This window comes from Anarhichas minor, unplaced genomic scaffold (genome assembly GCF_050575085.1).
Source record: "Anarhichas minor isolate MPS153535 unplaced genomic scaffold, ASM5057508v1 ptg000040l, whole genome shotgun sequence".
Taxonomy (NCBI): Eukaryota; Metazoa; Chordata; class Actinopteri; order Perciformes; family Anarhichadidae; genus Anarhichas; species Anarhichas minor.
The window spans coordinates 16,496,567-16,517,267 of record NW_027466486.1 but is presented as its reverse complement, the minus strand read 5'-3'; the positions used below and the strand labels follow the sequence as shown (position 1 = coordinate 16,517,267).

Genomic DNA, 20,701 nt, shown 5'->3' with positions numbered 1-20,701 from the left:
TCCAGTACACATCAGAAGCCACATCTATCCTCTTACTGTTTCCTCCTTCATGCATCGCTGGGTTCAGCGCAGCGCCAGCAATCTCTCCATCCCTTTTCAGTTTCTTAACAAGGCTCATTCCATCAATGATGCATGCAGAGTGTTCTCCGATATTTTCACCTGCTGATGCTGATTTGGTAAAAACTCTCTTCCAAGAGTGGCCTTGTTAGTGTTCAGCAATGAGCCGTCTGGATTGGAGAGAGCCCAAGGCACTGGACCAAGTGGATGAGCCATCTTGAAAGTGAAGATCTTGACTTTGCGAAGCAGTGATGATATACCCAAAGAGATCTCTATCTGCTCTCAAGACCACCCGTCTCTCTTGTGCTTGCTTTACTCTATCACTCAGATGTGATGCTTGAGAATGTCTTCGTAGTCTGTTTTCTGATTTTGTCGTATTTTGGTTGCTTAAGAATGAACCCTTTGTATCTACAGAGTGAGTCCCCAGAGCCTTGTGTAGCTCAACATGGACAAACTCATAAACTGTCTATATCCTTTCTATATATGTAACACTCTATGCATGTGTAATGTTATGTTGTTGCATATATTGGTACATAAGACTGTACACAAACCTACTAATTGATTCTCTCGGGCGATAATGGCCGAAACAATGATTGTTCCAAAAATGTGTAAAGCTACTCATCTGAAAGGGTTATCATATTTCAAAGAAGCCAATATGTTTACAAACAAACTGGTACCGGGGAGATTTTGGTGACACCGTAGAAGTAATAGTGTTGGCAGTTGAAAGTTACTAAAATAGATTAAAGTCAGAACAACCTTCATGAGGCAGCTCTAGGTCCAGTTGTGTTTACTGGCTTTGTTTTCAAGAGGTAGAATGTGTAGCTTAGCAGGCAGTTATTAGTTTTAACACAGTGTGTGTTGAAGTGCTCAGGTCAGACAGCAGAGAGGGACTTTGTGGTTCCAAAGGGAGTTTGAAGTCGATTAAGGTTCCTCTTATTCCCCCCCAGTTGTGACAGCGAGAGACAGCGACTCTCTCCAAAGGGTCGCCCTGAAAGTGATTTGTGCTGTATAACTGTGTTTTCTCACACCTAGCATTTTGCCCCCCCCTTGTACTTACAAACACCCGCTCCTTCTGCCGTGCACGCAGACATACACAGGTCCTCAAGCACAAACACACATACACACACACACACACACCTTTGTCCGACACAAGCTCAATCTAAAAAGGAGAAGCTGCAACGACAGAACAGGCTTAGAGGGAGACTCTCAGAACATTTAAATGCACTGCCTTGTACCCCCTCTACCTGTCCATTACTCACTTAAGCCCCGACCCCCACCTGCCTCCCAGCCCCTCAAAGAGAAGCAAGGGAGAGATGAGCGACTGTGAGTGTGTGTTTGTGCGTATGAGTAAAAACTGAGTGGCGGGGAGAACTCTCTTCCTCTCAGAGGAGGACAGTCAGCATGAGACATCAACTCACAAAACCTCAGCTATGAAAAAGTATCTGCATCTAACATCACTCCAATAACAAAACGTCTACTCTTCAAGTATTTCTTGGACGGCTGACTAACTTTATTGATTATCATGATTAATTAAATGAAAACACATTGACAGTATAATCATGTCTGACTGTTTCAACATAAAGTTAAGATAATAAAGATGATTCGTGTTAATGGTATGTAGTAAAAAGGTAACGTGAACATATATATATTATCAAGTATAGTACTACAGTTAGAATTGGATATAACATTCATTAAATATACATTTTGTAAACAACCTTTAAAATCTTAGAACAACAATCCGGATCTATTGACACATCTGCAACATAATGAACGATACAGTATTTAGTATGTTGAATTTGTTTTTGTCGAACCTCTTGGACTCATTTCCTCCAATCAGGTTTCAAACTGCATGAAAATCAGCTGCAGAGATTTCTTATTCAGTCAGAAACATGAATCCATCAATGTGCACAGGAAGCTCTTCTACAACAGTCAGACAGATTTACAGTCATGTGAACAGGAAATCAGTATATACTCAAGCCTCACTGGAATTGTCTTACAAAGGGAACATTGGTCCTTGCCTCTCAGATCATGCATCTGGATATTTCTTGGTATTTGCTCACCATTATAATGCTAAAGTCTTAGACTCACAGCAGCTGGAGTTTGGCAACTGCTACGCCCTCTCATACACAGCTGGCATGCATGAAGGCAATTCTTTGGTGAGCTGACATCTCTCTCTCTCCCTCGCTGCAGTCCAACGGCATGCTGAATAGGATCTGCCTGGAGCAGAGCGGCCCGATGGTGAACAAAACCCAAGTGAAAGGGGGCGGAGGAGGAGGCGGCGGGGCCACGTATGTGTTCAAGGTGAGGGGGTGCTGAAGGAATGACACTGCACGGAATATGTAGAGATTTTTGCATGAATAATGAAAATGTGTGTCTCAAATATTAAACAAGTCCAGTCTCTCTGTTGCTACAAGTATATGATGCAGGTGTTGGGGATACAGACATGACGAGATCACTGAAATAGTACAGTAGGTCAAAATAAAACATAGTTGAGAAGGTCATATAAAAGTCAAGGTATAACATGTCACTAAAAAGTCACAATACAATACTTCATACTTCAATAAAAGTCAGTATAGTATTTCAAGAAAATGTGTTAAAATGTGATATTATAGTAATAATAGTATATAGATTTGGTATATCACGTCATGAAAAAATGTGAGTATAGCATGTCATTAAAAGTAAAGTGTTGGTAGAAGTCAAAAAAGCGTAGTGTAGTATGTCTAAAAGGTTATAGTACAGCATGTCATAAATAGTTATGATATATCAGTAAAAATCTTTATATAGTCTAGTGTGATGAAAAATGTCACAGTAGTATAGAACACTCAAAAGATATGTCGAAAAAAAAATCTAAATGAAGTCATACTGTACTATGTTTTTTTAAAATCATAAAGTCATTTGAAAAAATCATATTTTAGTATGTCATATACAAAGTCGTAGTATAGTATGTGTGAAAGGAAGATCTCATGAGTCACAGGATCAAGGAAGTTCAAATAATCAGAGGACCAGTTGATTCTTAATACAGGCAGATTCATACACATGAAACAGTACATGGAGAACGTGTGTGTGTGTGTGTGTGTGTGTGTGTGTGTGTGTGTGTGTGTTGAGACCCTCGTAAGTGATGGCTTGTAATTAAAGTATAGAGTATATAGTATAGCATTTCATGTAATTAAAAAGTAAAATGTGTCATCAAAATCCATAGTACAGTATGTCATAATAAAGTCATAGTATAGTATAACATATAAAAGCCATAGGTTAGTATTCCTTAAAAAGTCATAGAATAATATGTCACAGAACATCATAGAATATGTCAAAAGGTCATATTATGAGGTAAAAATTATATAGCTTGTCATGAAAAGTCTTGGTACAGTTACTCATAAAAAGTCATAGTTTGATAGTTTATACAATAGTATAACAAGTTTATACAATAGTAAGCCATACCAAATAAAGGGTAAAGTATGTCATATAGAGAACTGAACAGCTGAGCTGACCAACATGCCAATCTTCTATAATCCAAAGTATTCCTTTAAAGGAATACTTTCACATTTTAATAATTATGTGCGTTGGCTTTCTTGCACAGAGTAAAATGAAAGGAATTAGGTTTTTGTACGCATTAATCAAACAGCTGCTGGTAGGCAGATTTAGTTTCCTTTGGACGGATCAGCCTAGCTGTCTTTATGCTAAGCTAAGCTAAGTTAAGCTAACCAACTAGTAGCCCCAGCACCATAATTACCATACAAACATGAGCTGGTATTAATCTTCTCCTTTAACTCTTAGACAGAAAGCAAATACCATCATTTCTCAAAAATGTTGAGGTGTTCCTTTTGAAGAGCAGATACCAGCACATGAATCGAACTGTAAACAAAAATCACGCAGGTGGACAAAGAGGTGTATATCCCCCTCATCATCGCTGCTGGGGGAGGTGGCCGGGGCTACAGCAGCCTATCAGAGACCCAGCTGGAGCAGATGGACTATGACCCCAGCCAACCGGGACGCAGCGGGAAGTCAAACGCTGCAGGTACACGACACACCGCTTTGCTATGTGTGTGGGTACCACTTGTATGTGTGTTGTGCGTGTGCAAGGTCCAGGGAGACAGTGTAGTGAGTGTGTATGAGATGAGCAGATGACTAAATAGCCCACTACGGTGCTGTAGAGTTGCGGGTTTATCTTTCCCCACTTTATGATGAGAAAGGCGTTGTGCATTGTGTTCCCTTCAGCATGCACACACACTAACAAGTTCACAGATAGCCTGAATGTCTACCTGTACTCGTAAACACATCCATTCACCCTGGAGGTGTTATCCTCCGTCTCCATGCGTGTGCTTCTTAGACGTTCCACACTAGGTGTGCCGGTGGTTGTGTTTGGGCGAAAAACAAATCACAGCGTGGCCCTGCTCATGATTATTCATACGGAGCACTCGGTTCCCCCGTCATGGCTCGGCAGAACTACATGCTCCAATCTACCGGTGGAATGTTCCACCCATGCCCACTGCAGGCTGCATTATTCATGTGCTCAGAGTTGACGAACAGCCCAGAAAACAGAAGTTATTGATTTCCACATCGTCACAAAGCCCAAGGTTTACTTTTGAGGAATCCCTGTGAATGAAAAATGAAATATTTAGTAGGTCTGGCGGGTTTTGTTGCCAGTGTGGTGTGATGTGTATTTATTTTTTTCATTTGCTATCTCTCAGGCGCCAGAGTGGAAGGGAAATGAAAGGAGGAAAATTTAATTTTCTACTGTTAGAGAATATGGGAGGGAATAGTTTATTAGCTGTGACTTTAATCTCGTGTTACCAGGACTCTTTTATAGGATCTTTATATTTTCAGTCTCTGCTGTAACCAGTGTTGTTATCACTAACAGGGGATTGATGTTTGTGTGTGAGAGAGAATACTGGATACTTAGTGTGTGTGTGTGTGTGTGTGTGTGTGTGTGTGTGTGTGTGTGTGTGTGTGTGTGTGTGTGTGTGTGTGTGTGTGTGTGTGTGTGCCTACAATATATACATGCATTTCTGCAGTTTAGCATCTTTTTCCCATAACATTGACCCATTTAAGAGCTCGCTCTCTATGCGTCTCTCTCTCTCTCACACACACACACACACACACACACACACACACTGATTCCCTCCACAGCGTATTACTTCCGCATTACATCAAAGGTGTGTTGTGTTTGGTGACAGGTGGAGGCGGAGGTTGGAATGACAGGGCTCCTGTCAGTCAGGGGGGCAGACCGCTGGTGCTTGGAGGCCAGGGAGGGCAGGCCTGTCAAAAGTTCTGGCAGACCAGCGGCGGCTTCGGGGGCGGCGGAGGTGGCTGTATGTCGGGCGGTGCCGGCGGAGGCTACAGAGGTTAGTCCGAGAGTGCTGCAAGGCTTTTACTGCAAGTCTGGGGTTTAATAAAAAGGAATCGTGACGACCTGTCAGATATAACCTCATCTGTGTTTTATAATGAATGTGAAAGGGTGACAGAGTTTATACAGATCAGGGATCCGGTTGAATCCCAGCTGCATGTCCTGTCCCTCCTAACTGCTCGATCAAGTGTGAATCACTCTGGAGTAGACCGAACACAGGGTCAAAGTATCGACACCTTGTATCTCCTTGTACTGCGTGTATATCATTCAGCAGTGTGTTTGTCGTATAAGATAATCCTCAGTAGATAACTGGGTCATAACAACAGATGGAAGTACACAGCATAAGGCATGAAAAGACGCAATTATAAATAATAAGAAATATGAATATGGCAAAAAGGGTGGTAGGAACAAATGCAAATAACTGTTACATTAGAATGCATTGGGACACACGAGGATGAAATATGTAAATATGTTAATACAAATCTGTACGATTGGGTGTGATTGTGATTACAGCGGATGATGTGACACTTGCAATCCTCGTGTTTCTGTCCGTGAAATGTGCTTTCAAATGTTTGTGTTCAATCCACGTAGAATACACCATGTGCTGTTTCGTCTGAGGTTTTGTCACTGTGTTTGCCCCCCTGGTCTCTAGGTGGTAACACCTCCGTGGACAACAACCCCAAACACGACGGCGACGACGGCACCTCCTTCCTCGGTCCGGAGGGAGAGCCCTTCCTCTACCCTCTGAAAGGTAATGTGATACAGACAAACCAGTCCGCCAATGAACGTCTATTGGCACTTTAAATGAGTTCTTGTTGTGGCGCACCTGACTTGCTTCCTACGGTACGAGCTTTCACAACACATAACCTCGATAGATTTTTACAGCACGATGAGAGTGAGTTGCCTCACCCTGTCAAATCAAAAAGAGGATATTGTAAAAAATGTGCAGCAGCAGATATGGCCAGCCACGGGGATGAGAGTCGGGAGTTTTCCATTCTGACAGAAGACACTCCCAGATTATTTGATTAAAACGCCTCCAGAGCTCCATAAATCCATCTCGTGTAGACCTGTTACACACACACTTGAACTTGACAGGTACTAGAAACACAGTCTGACTGAACATTTCAGCTGGAGCAGTGGCCATCCATACATCATGTAACACTCCCTCTTCACTCAGCGAAAAGGGGAAAATGTGAAATAGAATTTGAAGTGCTTTTTAGAATTGTCTTCCATCCATTGGGCTGTAGCAGAGTACGCTCTGATATCTCTCTCCCATTGAGCTTTAATAGTGCTCCCACTCCTCAGTTTGTCATCGAACTCGCTTCATTTCCTCCAGCAGAAAAAGACTTCAGAGTGAATTTCAGCTGTAAATTAAACTGAAATTGCAATAGCGTGTTTCAAAATCCACATTATTCTCATTCTTCTCTATTGAGGCTGGTTAGGCTGGATCTATGTTGTTACTTAAAAAAAGGATATTCCATCCACTATTCAAACTATTTTCACAGTAAAGTTAAGGCCGTTAACTGTTGTGCTGACCAAGCAACAACACCCAAATACCTAAAGTATACACACTTTTGTAGTCTTGGGACAAAGAAAATATAACGTTATGTGACAGATAATAAAGATTATCATAAGAAATGTTAAGTCCACATCCATGTGTATAAGGTTCTACGATTAAATGTTTTAGATTCCTGCAGAAGAAACTGTTAACTTTGAAGAAATGTGAGTGTGTGTACATGAAAAGACAGAGAGTGAGTTTGGCAAGATTAATATACTTGGAATTTCCAGAAGGCCAGAATCATTATCATAACACAAAAGGCGGAATATCAAGTGGTAATATCTGCTATTTGATAGATTAAAAGCATGTCGTCTGTGTAAAGGTCAGGGTTAAAAGACATTTGCTGTTTGAAGTTGTAATTACAGACGGCTGCTCCGGTAGTTTCCTCCTCAGCTTGAAGTGGCAGCTTCACCAGCTCAGATAATAGCAGCAGGTGATGCCGGACAACCCGCAGTGCACCGAAAGGCCCAAAAGAGGATCAAAAAGCACAGCGTTAATGTTGACACAGGCAACAGGATTGCAATACAGTGTGCCCTAATCCACTGACCACAGGCTGCTCCTAAAGGATACAGACAGGACTGCACTGTCATCCAGCATTGTGCGTTACTGGGTGCTGGGAGGCCCTGAGGAAAACATTCATGTTACTAGAGGCCAGGAGAGCTTCAATGAATCCTACTCCTCCTGTATGAAAGAGAAGGATACTGTCTATAAGACCTCAGAAACAAACCTTCCTCCTGTTAACGTAGTCTATAAAAGTCTCCGTCCCTAAATTGGTTAATGCCGAAGTTTAGAAGAATATATTTTCATATGCATTTTCTTGAACTATCCTTCATATTTATAACTATTTTGAATTTGATAGAGGTCATTGTAGAGGCTAAGGCCCAGTTCACTTAGATCCATTACCTCCATTCATTTCTGTAAGGCATCTCTTCTTACTTATTTACTAATTATACTTGAGACATGGCAATAATTCAGGGCTAACGTCTCGGTGCATGTGAATGTACAGCCTTGTATGGTATGCAGACATTAACTGCATGTATTCTGACTCTTTTAGTGCAACGGCTTGTCTAGGGAGAGCCTTTGTTTGTGTATTCTTGTCCTGTGTTACGTTTCCTGTTTTGTATTTTCTGTTTCTTAGTGTTAAGGACCTCCTTTGAAGTCAAGGGGTTAATCCCTCTAATACAATTACATTTTCCATGTTCATGGCAATTCAAGAAATTCATTATTCAACAAGCTTAAAGGAGGAAAACGATTAATCCGTATACTTGTCTAGCTTCGATAGTTTAACTGTTTCTCCATTACCATTATATCTTTAAGAAATATTGGTAAAATTCTTTAGAGGAATCATCTTCAGATTTCCTGAAGGAGTATTCAAGATCCACAACACGGAGCATCACACCCACGCATCAGTATGCAGTCGACATTTGTACTTCAGCCATTTGTATTCTTCCGTCGAATCCTTTCAACTGTTTCTGGGTTCGATTTATGTATTTGCACTTATAAAGCTGATAACGGAATGATGAGAGAAAACAGATTCTGCAGATGAGTGCGTTTGCTTTGCTTACTAAACAGCACAAGCCTTCACAGGCAGCCCATAACTAATTCATGTTGGCCTGATTCTCACTTGCGCTTGCTGTAGTTTATGATTAAGAAAATTGTTTCTTTTTAAAATAAATGAAGTTTCTATGGTGGAATGAGCAGCTGTGTCTTTGAAGGCGGAGAGTCTGCAGGTTTGGTTCCAGCCAAGATCACAGCAGATCAATCAGCCATTAGCACACCTTCAGTTCCAGTCAGTGCATTGGTTCAGTTTAAGAGAAGCTCCAATGAGCCCTCAGCACAAGGACGCACCCTGGCCCGACTCATGTGCTGCTGCGGGGCACTGCTGGTGAAATTAAAGACGAGAGCTCTGCCAGTAGACCTGTTGACCACGAATACAATTCTGATGCAATGCAGAATGGTGTTTGAACTCCAGTGCTACTTTACAGATTCATATTCATTTTTGAATGACAAAAAAACATCAGAGAAGTGTGAGGTTGTGAGGTGTTAGTTGTTATTATTGACACTGTGATCTTTTTAATGGTGGCGAGTATAAATTCTAGAAAAGCCATCCTCAAACATGTTAAAATTAGGATTGTGTGTGTGTGTGTGTGTGTGTGTGTGTGTGTGTGTGTGTGTGTGTGTGTGTGTGTGTGTGTGTGTGTGTGTAGCTATGGAGGGGGATGGCGAGGTGATCATCAGTCCGGTGCAGAACTGCAGCCACTGCGACAGCGACGAATGTCACGAGACCAAGGCCGGCATCGTCTGCTACTGTGATGAAGGCCTGATTCTGGCGCCAGACGGGGTGTCCTGCATCAACGCCACAGGTCTGACACGGAGAACTGCACACACACCACAATGGAGGACCCTCGTCTATTTCTCTTTTCTCCACACAAGTGTGTGGAATTAATCCAACCGCAGAAAAGACTTAAGCTGAATGTAATTGTACCTGTAATAGACTGTGACTCAGTGAGCAGTTGATGAATTAATCTGCAGAAGTAATTAAGCCTGGAAGGCTCTGCACTTAATGGCATCTTTATCTGAGGAAAGGTTGGTTTCTTTTAAACTGTGCTTTAATCATTCATAATATAATCAATCCCTAGCATAAGTTAAACCATTAATAAACAATGGGTACACCTATAACAGTATTAGCTGCTCTGTGATGTAACTCTGTGCTACAACCAGATAAAAGCTCTTTCTCTTATCATGCGAAGGATTTAGGCTAAAAGGCAACAGCTGGATACTCATGTAGTGATATTGTACATATTGTATTGAAGGCATTTCACAACGGGCTTCATTATCCTGCGACTGGCTCTGTGCATTAGACCATTTCAACCTAAAAACATCTGTATTCACACATGTGCCGCGTCTTCTCCTTGGGATAAACTGCAACAAAGGAGTGTAGACAACCCCCCCTCTGGACCTAGAGTTGCCCCTTCAATTATGATTTGTAATCTCAGATGAATCCCGAGTACGTGAATGTAGATCTGAAATGAATTAATGTGGCGGAATGTCTCTTTATAATGTGAAGCAAAATAACGGGGCTATTAGCATTTCAATGCTATCTTCATGACCTAGAGTTTCTCCTTGCACTATGATTTGCAAATCTGTTCTCAGTAATGACGAGCAATAGATAATTCTATGATGCTAGGTCAAAAAAGGTCACCATCTCAATACGGTCTCTCTCTCTCTCTGTGCAGATTCCTTTCTTTCCCCTGAGCTTAGACAAGTGCAGTGAGATCTCCCCCCCTGCCCCTGAAAAGGGAATTGACATGCACTGGCCGTTGCTGCTCCTAAGCTCTGTTGTGTCATCGCTTTCACATCATTAATTAAGTGGGGGATCAGAGTGGCGAAGTGAATGTTAATACTCCTCTGGGGGAAGATAACAACTGTGGGACGCTGTTGTTTCATTTGTCCTGCAGAGGTGTCCCTGCTGCCCCCCCAGCCGTCTCTCTCCCACCTGGCGCTGGGTCTGTCTGTGGGCACCTCCGCCCTCATCGCCGCCCTGCTGCTGGCTGTGTCCGGGGTCATGATAAGTGAGTCAGCGTGCTCGTAAAGAGACTAAGTGTTGACGGATCATTTGTTATTTAGTCTTAGTTGTAGTCCTGAGATGAATGTCCGTGTTGTGATCGATCATATTTAGTTAACCCTATCCTGTTTTTATTTTATTTTTTTATATAAGTTGACAAAGTCTGGATATTGTAGCCTCATGACTATATATTTAGCCTTATATTTTAGTCATTTTCTAATTCGATAGAACAGTTCAGTCAATCTAGTCGCTTGTTCATCCTTTCATTTATAACATTGTGAATGTGTGCATGTGCGTATTGTGTAACTTATGGTTCAAGCTAAATGCTACATAATATGGTGTGATATGTGCCTGTGTGCGGTTCTTGGATCAACAACATGTTAACTGATATGATAACGCTGTCATATGTTTGTGGGAGACACTGTTTATCTCACAGTACTGTACTTATTTTAACCCATACATGATCTTGTCCTAAACCAACCAAGAAGCTTTCGTGCCAAAACCTAAACAAGTACTTTTGGGAAACCTAAACCAAACCGAGTAGTTTTGGCTGCTAAACTTAACCAGGAGGTATTTTTTGCGCCTAAACCCAACTAAGTACTTTGGTCACCTGAACCTAGCGGAGTAGTTTTGGTGCCTAATCCTATCCGAACTGTGTGTACTTAGCGTGTGCTGGAGTACTGTGCACGTGCAGATAGACTTCCTTGGCACAGGATACGAAACTGACACGCTCAGCACAAGAAACGGAACTGCTGCATTGACGGTCTATAATATTTTGTGTATTTTCTTTTTGTCAATGAAAATGAGATATTGTAGAAGAGATATTATCCAAACATTTTAATCTCTTCTTTTTCCGTCAACACCATTGCATGTTGATATAGTTACTGTTAGTGTTTTATGACGTCAGTCTCATCTCACGGTGTTGTAAAAAAACGGTTGTTGACGATCATAGTTTTTCTTTACTGGACTGGACTGTGCTGCTAAATGCCTGAGAGTTGTACATTACATTAGTATTTGTATTTGCTGCTTCAATTTGTCCAATAGACACATATTCTCTCTCTCATATACACATATATATATAAAGTTCCCCAGTGCCTGGTCTCTCAGACGGCCCTCAGCAGGTTGTTGAAGTGAACCTCGCGGCCAACGCAGACGTACGTCTGCTCGACTGCTTTCAGGCTATTACAGCCAGACATAAGCACTCATTGAGACATCATCTCTTCCACACACACACACACACACAGTCTCCCACTTACACAAGTGCACACACATTAGCAAGACGAGGCGGGAACTGAGGAGGTGTGGAAATACCTCCGTGATGAATGAAATGCGCTAATGATGGATGGCTGCTCAGCCGGCGGCTGACAGCACTGCTACATTAGAAAGCACTTGGTAAATAAATAACTCCCCTGCACACACACATAAGCATACACACAAACAATTCTCCCTGGGACTAATGTGTTTTCCAGCTCAGGTAGAGGCTTCCAGCACTATAAAGTGTGTGATGTGTGTGTGTGTGTGTGTGTGTGTGTGTGCGTGTGTGTGCGTGAGAGAAGAAAAACGTCTTCATACAATGGGCTGCTCTACGTTAAAGGTGCATTTGTTGAAAGGAGGAGGTGCAACCTGTCTTGGTTTTATACATACTGCTGCCATACACATGTGATGGTACAAATCTACAAGACCTTTTCAAACACTGAGGGTCTAATTCGGGAACATTATGTATGTGAATCATTTAGAAAGACAAATCTGTCATCAGATGGAGAGGAATCAATATTTCACAGACACAAAGGAATTGTAATTCATAACAAAATGCTATTGTACAAGCAAAAGGTCTTAAGAGGAATAATAATAGAGAAGCTTTGTGTGCTTTGGCTGCCAGCAATCATTTTCTACAAGAAGATGTGTTCAAGGCTTTGTTTGCATTTTCTTTTTTTAAATTGCAGATATCTCAGTAGTGGAGTTAAAGTCTTTTCCTTTGTTATCCCACCAGTGTACAGACGTAAACACACAGAGCTGCAGTCTATTCAGCTGGAGCTGCAGAGTCCAGACTGCAAGCTCAGTAAGCTGCGTGCGTCCACCATCATGACCGACTACAACCCCAACTACTGCTTCGCCGGCAAGACGGCGTCGGTCAACGACCTGAAGGAAGTACCGCGGCGCAACATCTCCCTCACCAGGTACAAGAGCCGACACTATGATCTCATCGCTACAGAAAGACCGCGTGAACCAGTTCAGTACCAGTTAAATACACTCTGACTCGAGCAGGATGTGAACGAACAGGGCAGATGAAGCTGTTCACTGCAATTGTAATGAAAATCCAGTCGCACCAACTATTTCAATAGGGTGGACTCATAAACACAGCATGATGTGAGAAGTAGCAGTTTCAATAAAGCCTGAAATATTAAAGTCTTCTAAAGTATGGGTCTACTGCAGTCATTCAGCAGGGCTCTTTTTATCATGTGATTATAGTTCACCTGTTTATCATTCTGGTTCTTAATCTTTGTAATTAATTATTTTTCTTGCACCTAGATTTATTCACGCCATGAATCAAGTTAAATGGCTGCAAAGGTTGAAATCCAAACTATAATTTGGTGTCAAAGTTCACCATCGCCTCATCACCTGGTGAATCGCAAATTTAGAAAACGGACGAGCATGGCTGCTGAGCTGTTGATTTCTTTACCTAGTACTGCACATGTGGTCATGCTGCTGGCTGCTGCCAATGTCTTCAGCTCAATGTCAATTCAATGAGAATGAAATAATACAAAATAAATGTGTGTGTGTGTCTCCAGGGGCCTGGGTCATGGTGCTTTCGGTGAAGTCTATGAAGGGCTGGCAGTGGGGATACCAGGTGAACCGAGCCCACTGCAAATGGCAGTCAAGGTGAGGACCTTTGGATCAAGACTTTTTTTCATGGGGACTTGTAAACAAATTTTTAGTCCACATTGTACTAAGAATAACTTTACTTAGGATAGGAAGCAAAGGAGTTGAAGTACCTCTGGGTTTTGTTCAATGGATTGTGAGATGGACGTAAGCAGAGATGGAGGCTGTATATAGAACTTCTAGCCATTCATTGCACTGAGAATCCTATTTGTTTTTGTATTCACAATAGACCCTTCCTGAGGTTTGCTCTGAGCAAGACGAATTGGACTTCCTCATGGAGGCTCTAATTATCAGGTAAGCCACTTAGACAACTAACAGAATTCTGTCTCTCCAACGCTGCCAACAAAGCCATTTCTGATGCACTCTCTCTGCTGCGTTTATGTCCCTGCAGTAAGTTCAGCCACCAGAACATTGTGCGCTGTATAGGAGTCAGTCTGCAGGCCATGCCAAGGTTCATCCTGTTGGAGCTGATGACCGGAGGAGACCTCAAGTCTTTCCTGAGGGAGACCAGACCCCGGCTGGTGAGACACGCCCAACTGCATATCATTGAAAAGTGCATTATCTATTATTTGAACCACCTTAAGCTACGACTGTTCTCGTCATTGAAGCCCAGAATTGAAGCCACTATGATCCAAGTTAGATCAATCAGATTTTCAAACTCGTAATTTTACAACCACAATGTGTACTACCTCTGATTTATTTCTAAATCTGCCTCAGATATAATCACTAACATTGGATTCTGGGTATTTCTCTATTTCTTATGTGATCAGGAGCACCCGTCCAGCCTGACCATGGTGGACCTCCTCAGTGTGGCCAGAGACATCGCAAAGGGCTGCCAGTATCTGGAGGAGAACCAATTTATACACAGGTACTTCACCAGACGACCTCACATTCTGCACATGACTGTGCCAAACCACCAGTAAAACACAGCACATGGTTGTATTCCTCCTACCTAAACAGATTACAGAGAGAAAATACAACACACATGATTATGCATATACATATGGAATGCAAAGGACAACAAACACAGTCCAGATTCATTTGCTGACTTCTACTCAGAATTAAGAGTTGACTGCATCCGTCCAGGCGTAACATATGGACTCTGCATGCCTTTTGCCTTTCGTATGATAGCAGAAAGGACAAGTGATGAGTTTAGCAGAGCAGCCAGATGGGGTAGCCGGCTTGCCTTTTTACGGTCCGTATCCAAGGCACAAGTCTCCTTCTATATCCATATTCACAGCTTTTGGTGAACCCGAGGAGAAAGAATTGAAATAAATCCTTCTCTTGAATCTGTCTCCTTCATGGATGTCTAGTGCGGAAAGTCAAGTACATGTCAAAAAGGTCAAAGTTGCTCCCACAATCACATCAAGACAATTAAAGTGCATCCCTCTTCCTTCATGTCTCTTTTTGACTTCCTAGGAATTGGCCAATGACAAACGAGGCCTATTAAAGCGTGTTTGCCCTAACGTGGCACAGCAAAGCCCCATCAATCCGTCTAATGGCCGACTCTTCTTCGGAGGCTTGTGAGCTTCTATACAGGCCGTTTTTCTGCCTTCAAACCTGTATTAAAATTCATCCTAACACTGTCCTTGAGGCTAATTTCTATTTTTATGGAGGTGTGTTTACCCGGGGTCGAGTAAAGGGCAGGTGAACGAGGTAGGGCGGAGGAGTAGCCGCTCCTCAGAAAAGGCAGCCTTTTCTCAGGGATTACAGGGTCGGGTGATGTGAACTGTGGTGTGTTCCAACAGCTTTAATGCTGTCTGAGAATAACTTACTCTGGCTTTTGTCTGTTTCTATCCAACACGCTCTCACTCCCAACTTGTTTAATACGGCAGCTTGGTCCGGACCTTGGCATCACTTTTCAACACACTGGTCCCCCTTTAGCACTTTGACCTCCTCAATAAAGAGGCAGCTGCCCCGCCTCCTGAAGACCAGCTACTGCTGGGCCTAATAGCATCACTGACATGTTCAACATAGTACTGTGACAAGAGGGTGTTCCCACCTGCCTCAGACAGCCAACATTGTTCCTGTACCTAAAACGTCTGCTGTGTCCGGTCTAAATGTCTACCGCCCGTTGGCACTCACCCCATCTCTGAGAAACTGGTTCTCCAGCACATCATAAACAACATCCCAGCCAGCCTGGACCCTCACCAGTTTGCATACAGAGCCAAGTGTGCTCAGCCCCCTCCTGTACAGTCGCAGTACACCCATGACTGCTTCCCCTGACACGAAGAGAACTCTGTGCCAAGTTTTTGTTAACTTCTACAGAGGAGCAATAGAAAGCATCTTGACTACAAACCTTACAAACTGTCAAGGGATGTGCATTGCCCAAGACAATAGGGGCTCTACATCATTAGCACCCATCTATTGAGAATCAGTGATGTTGGTGTGATATTATATTGTTTTAATATTCCTTATAAAAGACAATACCTACCCCCGTTCACCATGCTGCCGTCTGGCGAGATGTAGAGAAGAATCAGCTGCAGTACCACCGGACTACAGAGCAGCATCTTCCCTCCAGCTGTCACACTGATAAATTCATCCTCCACCCTCCACCACATGATATAGGTTTTGTTTGTGTTTATATTTCTTACGTAGCAAAATGTGACAACAAAACGCATTTTGTATGACAACAAATGAACCTTGTAACTTGTAACCTTGTATTACCTGATTTGGTTTAGGCAACAAAATGACTTGCTTAGGTTAGAGAAAAGATGGTGGTTTGGGTTAAAGGAAGTTAACTTGCGTCCTCGAGTCAACATTGACTTTTCATTTCACACAGAGCTCCTCCCTACAAGGACTTCTTTGCTGTTAATACGATGTCACCTGTGCCCAGGAGAGCCGGGTAGTTTCATGCAACCTGGGATGTTAAAATAGACTGGTTATAGAGATTGTTCCTTAAAGTGCTGCAATGAAATGGGTCTTTAAACTGCAGTTAAAATTTGCTGTAAATAAGGTCTGTGAGCCAGATAATATTGTTTTAATAACAGCCTGCTCTCACATCACTGGGCTGCATGTACAATAGCACTGTGTCCTTCCCTAAAGCCCTCAGCCAGCAGTCTGTGATCGCTCCTGCTGCATTTCAAGGCTCGTACTTGCCTACAAGCAAAAGCAAATCATTTGCATGAATTCTTCCAAGCCACTAAACAAGGACTGCTTGGATTTAGCTCCAGCACCTCATGAGAAAGGAACTTGTTTTTGTGTACACGCCTGCTGATTTTATGCTATAATATATATTATTCCATGGACTGATTCATACACTACTTTTCCTTCAATAACAAATGTTATGTGATACCACAATGTAGTAAATTCTCTGTAGCTACTGACACTCGTTTAACTGCTTCAGTCTAAATTGGGCGGGGTAGCAAATGGAAGCCCTACACACAATGTTGTTCTTTTATTTCATACTAAATAACTTCATATCAAGCTTGAAGTAGTGCTATAATATTATAAGTGGAATAGTTGCAAACACTTCTGGCACATAGAAGTGGGGCAGCCATGCATAGTGTAGTCCCCGTGTTAAAAGGCCCTCAGTTTAAATCAGTCTGAACTATTACTTTATCCTCATTGTGTCATTTCACATCCAGCCAAACATCACACAATGTGTTGCTGTTTACACACTCGGCTCGTTTCACTGCTAGTTTCTCATTTCCAGCCCTGCCCTGCCTCATGATCCAGTTTGAGCACAGTGTCACATGATGTTATTTTGATGTTGAATTCTGGGTATTTATTGTCCCTCGTGTGCACTTGTCTCTAGTGTGATGATGAGCAGTGTGCTCACGACGTCACTTCTTAGGATGTTGAGAAAGTTAGACGCCTGGGGAGCAGAATAGAGCGTGTGGGCTCGGAGAGGAGATTGCTGTGTGAACTACTGCAATTTCTCAAACACTAACCAAACCAGTACAGTGCAAATATGAAAGTTATGAATGTTCTCTTCTAACCCACTCTGTCTGCCATTACTGTGGAACATTTCAATCTTGTCCCTTGATGCGCCATGTGGGCAGAGCTATAAAGGCACCGTAGGAAACGATACACTTTAGCAGCTTGCCCAGGGCAACTTAGTTACACTGAACTCCAGATGCAACAGGGGAGCGTCTGTAGGTGTTTCATCCATGGAGCTCTTATAGATGTGAATATATGACGCTAGTGAAGAGACAAGGCATGAGCAGAGCTGTGTGAATGTCAATGCTCAGTATTATATACGGTACACTTTACGGCTATGTATGAACCTGTAGACCTGACAGTCTGTATGCGTTTGTTTTTCTGCTCATCTTTCAGGGACATTGCAGCTCGGAATTGCCTCCTGACCTGCAAAGGGCCGGGCCGCGTCGCCAAGATTGGGGATTTTGGGATGGCTCGAGACATTTACAGGTACGACTGAATGACTGATGTAAGACAGCAGGCTAGATCACCTGAGTCTAAATAAGGTCTAAAGTGGGTTTAGGGCCAACGCAGCTCGCATCAAACTGAGAAATAAGAAAATGTATCTTTGAAAAACAAACATGTGGAGGAACATCTAGTGAGCATGCACTAGATGCCAGTCCTAGGGACGGCTGGGCTGAACGATGGCAGTTGTATTCGAACATAGCATTTAAAGGTAAATATCAGAATCAAATTAGTTGTATTCAACATTTACACTGAATAAATACCCAGAATTTATTATCTTGATTGTGTTGAGGTGATGTCTCACCACCTAATGGGCCTCATCGCTGCACATAGGAAGATTTCATTGCCGTTACAATAATTGGCCGCAACAGAGAAAACTATCCTAGCCCTCCTAACCAACAACTATCAATCACTGCGTGCAAAAAACACTCATAGGAATATTCAACAAGTGTTATCTAATCTGGAAATCTTATGGTTAAAGTGCAACTTAATGGCGAGCTTTCACTGCCCTCTCTTGGTATGTTTCTATTGAAAACAGCCAGCAGCGGATGTGGTCTGTGTGAGGTCAGGTGTGTGTGCTTGGTTACGGCTATGATGAGATCTCCTTATTGGTCACAAGGAACAAATGATGACCGTTGGTGTGAGATATAAAGTCTCCAGTAACAGTCAAGTTGTTTGCTCCCCTCACAATTCCTGCATTAGCACAAAACAACTTTCTTTTCTCAACAGTCACACCTTAACTGAGACGAACAGTTTTGAGTGTGACATTTTTCAACCACAAAATGCAAGAGCAAAAGCACACCTGTTTCCCTAAACAGCAGGGAGAGAACTGTGATAGAGAGTGTTCCCTGTGCTAGTACAGTGATTTAGTTCATGTGCCTTACTCACTCACAAAACTATATATGTGACATATGATTGTTACCTAGGAGAGTGGTAACAGGACCATATGGGGTATCTTGGGCTGTTGCTTTGATAAGAGGGAGTGACTCAATGGGGGTGCAGTTTAACCAGAGAATGTTGAGGTGTGAAGATTCTCAGAGATAGGCGAGAGTAATGAAGACACATGTCTTTGTGTGACAAGGCTCAGAAGATGAAGGGGGTGACTGGAGGGGTCAATGGGGAGCTTGAAACTGCTGATCAGTTGTTATAATGTAAATACCTGATGTCCCCCCCCCCTGTGTGCTGAGATGCTTATAAGCATGTCAGGAACTGAACTCTTGGCTCATCCTCTGCAGACTGCACTGCAGTCAGCATGACGATGAAAGCCTTCTCTGGCCAATAAATAAATACTTTAAAGACAAACTTCTTTCCTCAATGTTTCAGTATTCAGTATTATAGGACTCACTCTGTACTATTGAATCGTTTTTTTTCCCACCACAGAACTCAGTCCAGTGACACATTAGTGCATATAGACTGCTTGGACATATAACATACAATATATAAGAAAGAAGAACTATCTCGGTGAAGTAGCAGCTCTGTTCTCTCTGTTAGTGCAAGGAACTAATTCATGACGACTTCTAAACTGGTAAATGCTGAATCACAGCTGTGAAGGTGTTTCTATTCTCCATCACAATGTCATCCCGGTGCCTTCTTTTAATCTACACCAGCTCACCTGAAGCCCCGACGGCATCTCATTATTCTTAGCTCAAACTTTTTAATATACAGTAGCTACCACAATGTCACGTGACACCTTTTAAATGGATGCAAAATCCAGCAGGGAAATCTCCCAAACCCTTTCATCTGGTAAGAAATTAGAGCAGGGGAGATATGTCACAACATCCAGCTGTGTCAACGCAGCACTTTCGAATCATCCGATGGAAAGTCACACGAGAGCAAAGTCACTCTCCGAGCATCCGGAAAAGGCTGTTGCGCAATACCCCAGGGGAGCCGCATTAGGAGCGCTTGATTTAATTGCTGATGTCAGTTTTCCAGGTGCCTGGATGTGATTTTCTTTTCATCTCTCGGCCTGGAGCCGCGGCGTCGTTACTATAGGGAGGGGTGGTTGTTTGGTGCGCGATGCCGTCGGTGTGTGTTATTTTTGCTCTTTCATGATGTGGCCCTCCTGCTACGTGACGTGGGACACGGGAGTTGTTTTGATGCCGTCGTGGGGGACGGGCGTCACAGTGAGGGACCAGGACCAGACTAAATGTCATCTTTTTATATTCTGGGAGCAGAGCCACAGGCAGACTTGCACGTGGTATCCCACGGACTCCCTCTCTCGCGCACAAACTCCCTCATAAAGCCTCACACGCATGCTTGCACACCGGTGATGCGGCTGTAAATAAAAAGCTGGGTAAACAAAAGCTGCCGGTGAGTAATCATCCTGAGGTAAACAGCCGCCACTATGAAGAGAAATGCACTGGGCTTTGAGAAAAGAGTTGCATCAAATGACCATATCCTCAGAGGAGCTATTAACAACAAAGCATGACTTTAGGTTTCATTTATTAAGGCCGGCCTGGTGCGCACACATGCACACAGTAAAGGTAGAACAGCAACATTCCAGTCAATGAACAGACATAAATATTAGGCTCCACATTGTGTCCTCGCAGGTGCATGTTTTCTATCTTACTCTCCGTTCAACAAAGCCTGCTCTGTCTCTTACTATTAGTTTCTGCCTCTAATGCATCTCTATCGTCCAGCGTCCCTTCTGCTCACACAAGAAAAAGCACACACACACACACACACACACACATATATAAAACACCTCTATTTGTGCTACAGATTATAGGGACTGTATGTAGGCTTTCAGTCTGTGTTGGTGCTGTTAGCAGTAGTAATAAATATATCCTGAGACCTCATGCTAAAAATAAATAAAAAAGAGGCCGATCCACTGATGGGGGGGGGGGGATTATCAGTCTAATCCTCTACATTTTACCACCGTCAATCTTTTCAAAGAATTCCATCATTTTCT

At 42.7% G+C, this 20,701-nt stretch overlaps 1 protein-coding gene across 1 annotated transcript in view; it reads left to right on the top strand.

Annotated features, from left to right (window-relative positions):
• Window positions 1-20,701, top strand: part of alk (ALK receptor tyrosine kinase) — a 369,109-nt gene that overhangs the window by 342,742 nt on the left and 5,666 nt on the right. The window contains exons 14-25 of the mRNA XM_076107773.1: window positions 2,248-2,358; window positions 3,931-4,072; window positions 5,232-5,399; window positions 6,054-6,152; window positions 9,167-9,322; window positions 10,418-10,531; window positions 12,515-12,701; window positions 13,314-13,404; window positions 13,634-13,698; window positions 13,796-13,925; window positions 14,175-14,272; window positions 17,683-17,775. Of these exons, the coding sequence (XP_075963888.1) occupies window positions 2,248-2,358; window positions 3,931-4,072; window positions 5,232-5,399; window positions 6,054-6,152; window positions 9,167-9,322; window positions 10,418-10,531; window positions 12,515-12,701; window positions 13,314-13,404; window positions 13,634-13,698; window positions 13,796-13,925; window positions 14,175-14,272; window positions 17,683-17,775 (1,454 nt within the window). The remainder of the gene's footprint in view (window positions 1-2,247; window positions 2,359-3,930; window positions 4,073-5,231; window positions 5,400-6,053; window positions 6,153-9,166; window positions 9,323-10,417; window positions 10,532-12,514; window positions 12,702-13,313; window positions 13,405-13,633; window positions 13,699-13,795; window positions 13,926-14,174; window positions 14,273-17,682; window positions 17,776-20,701) is intronic.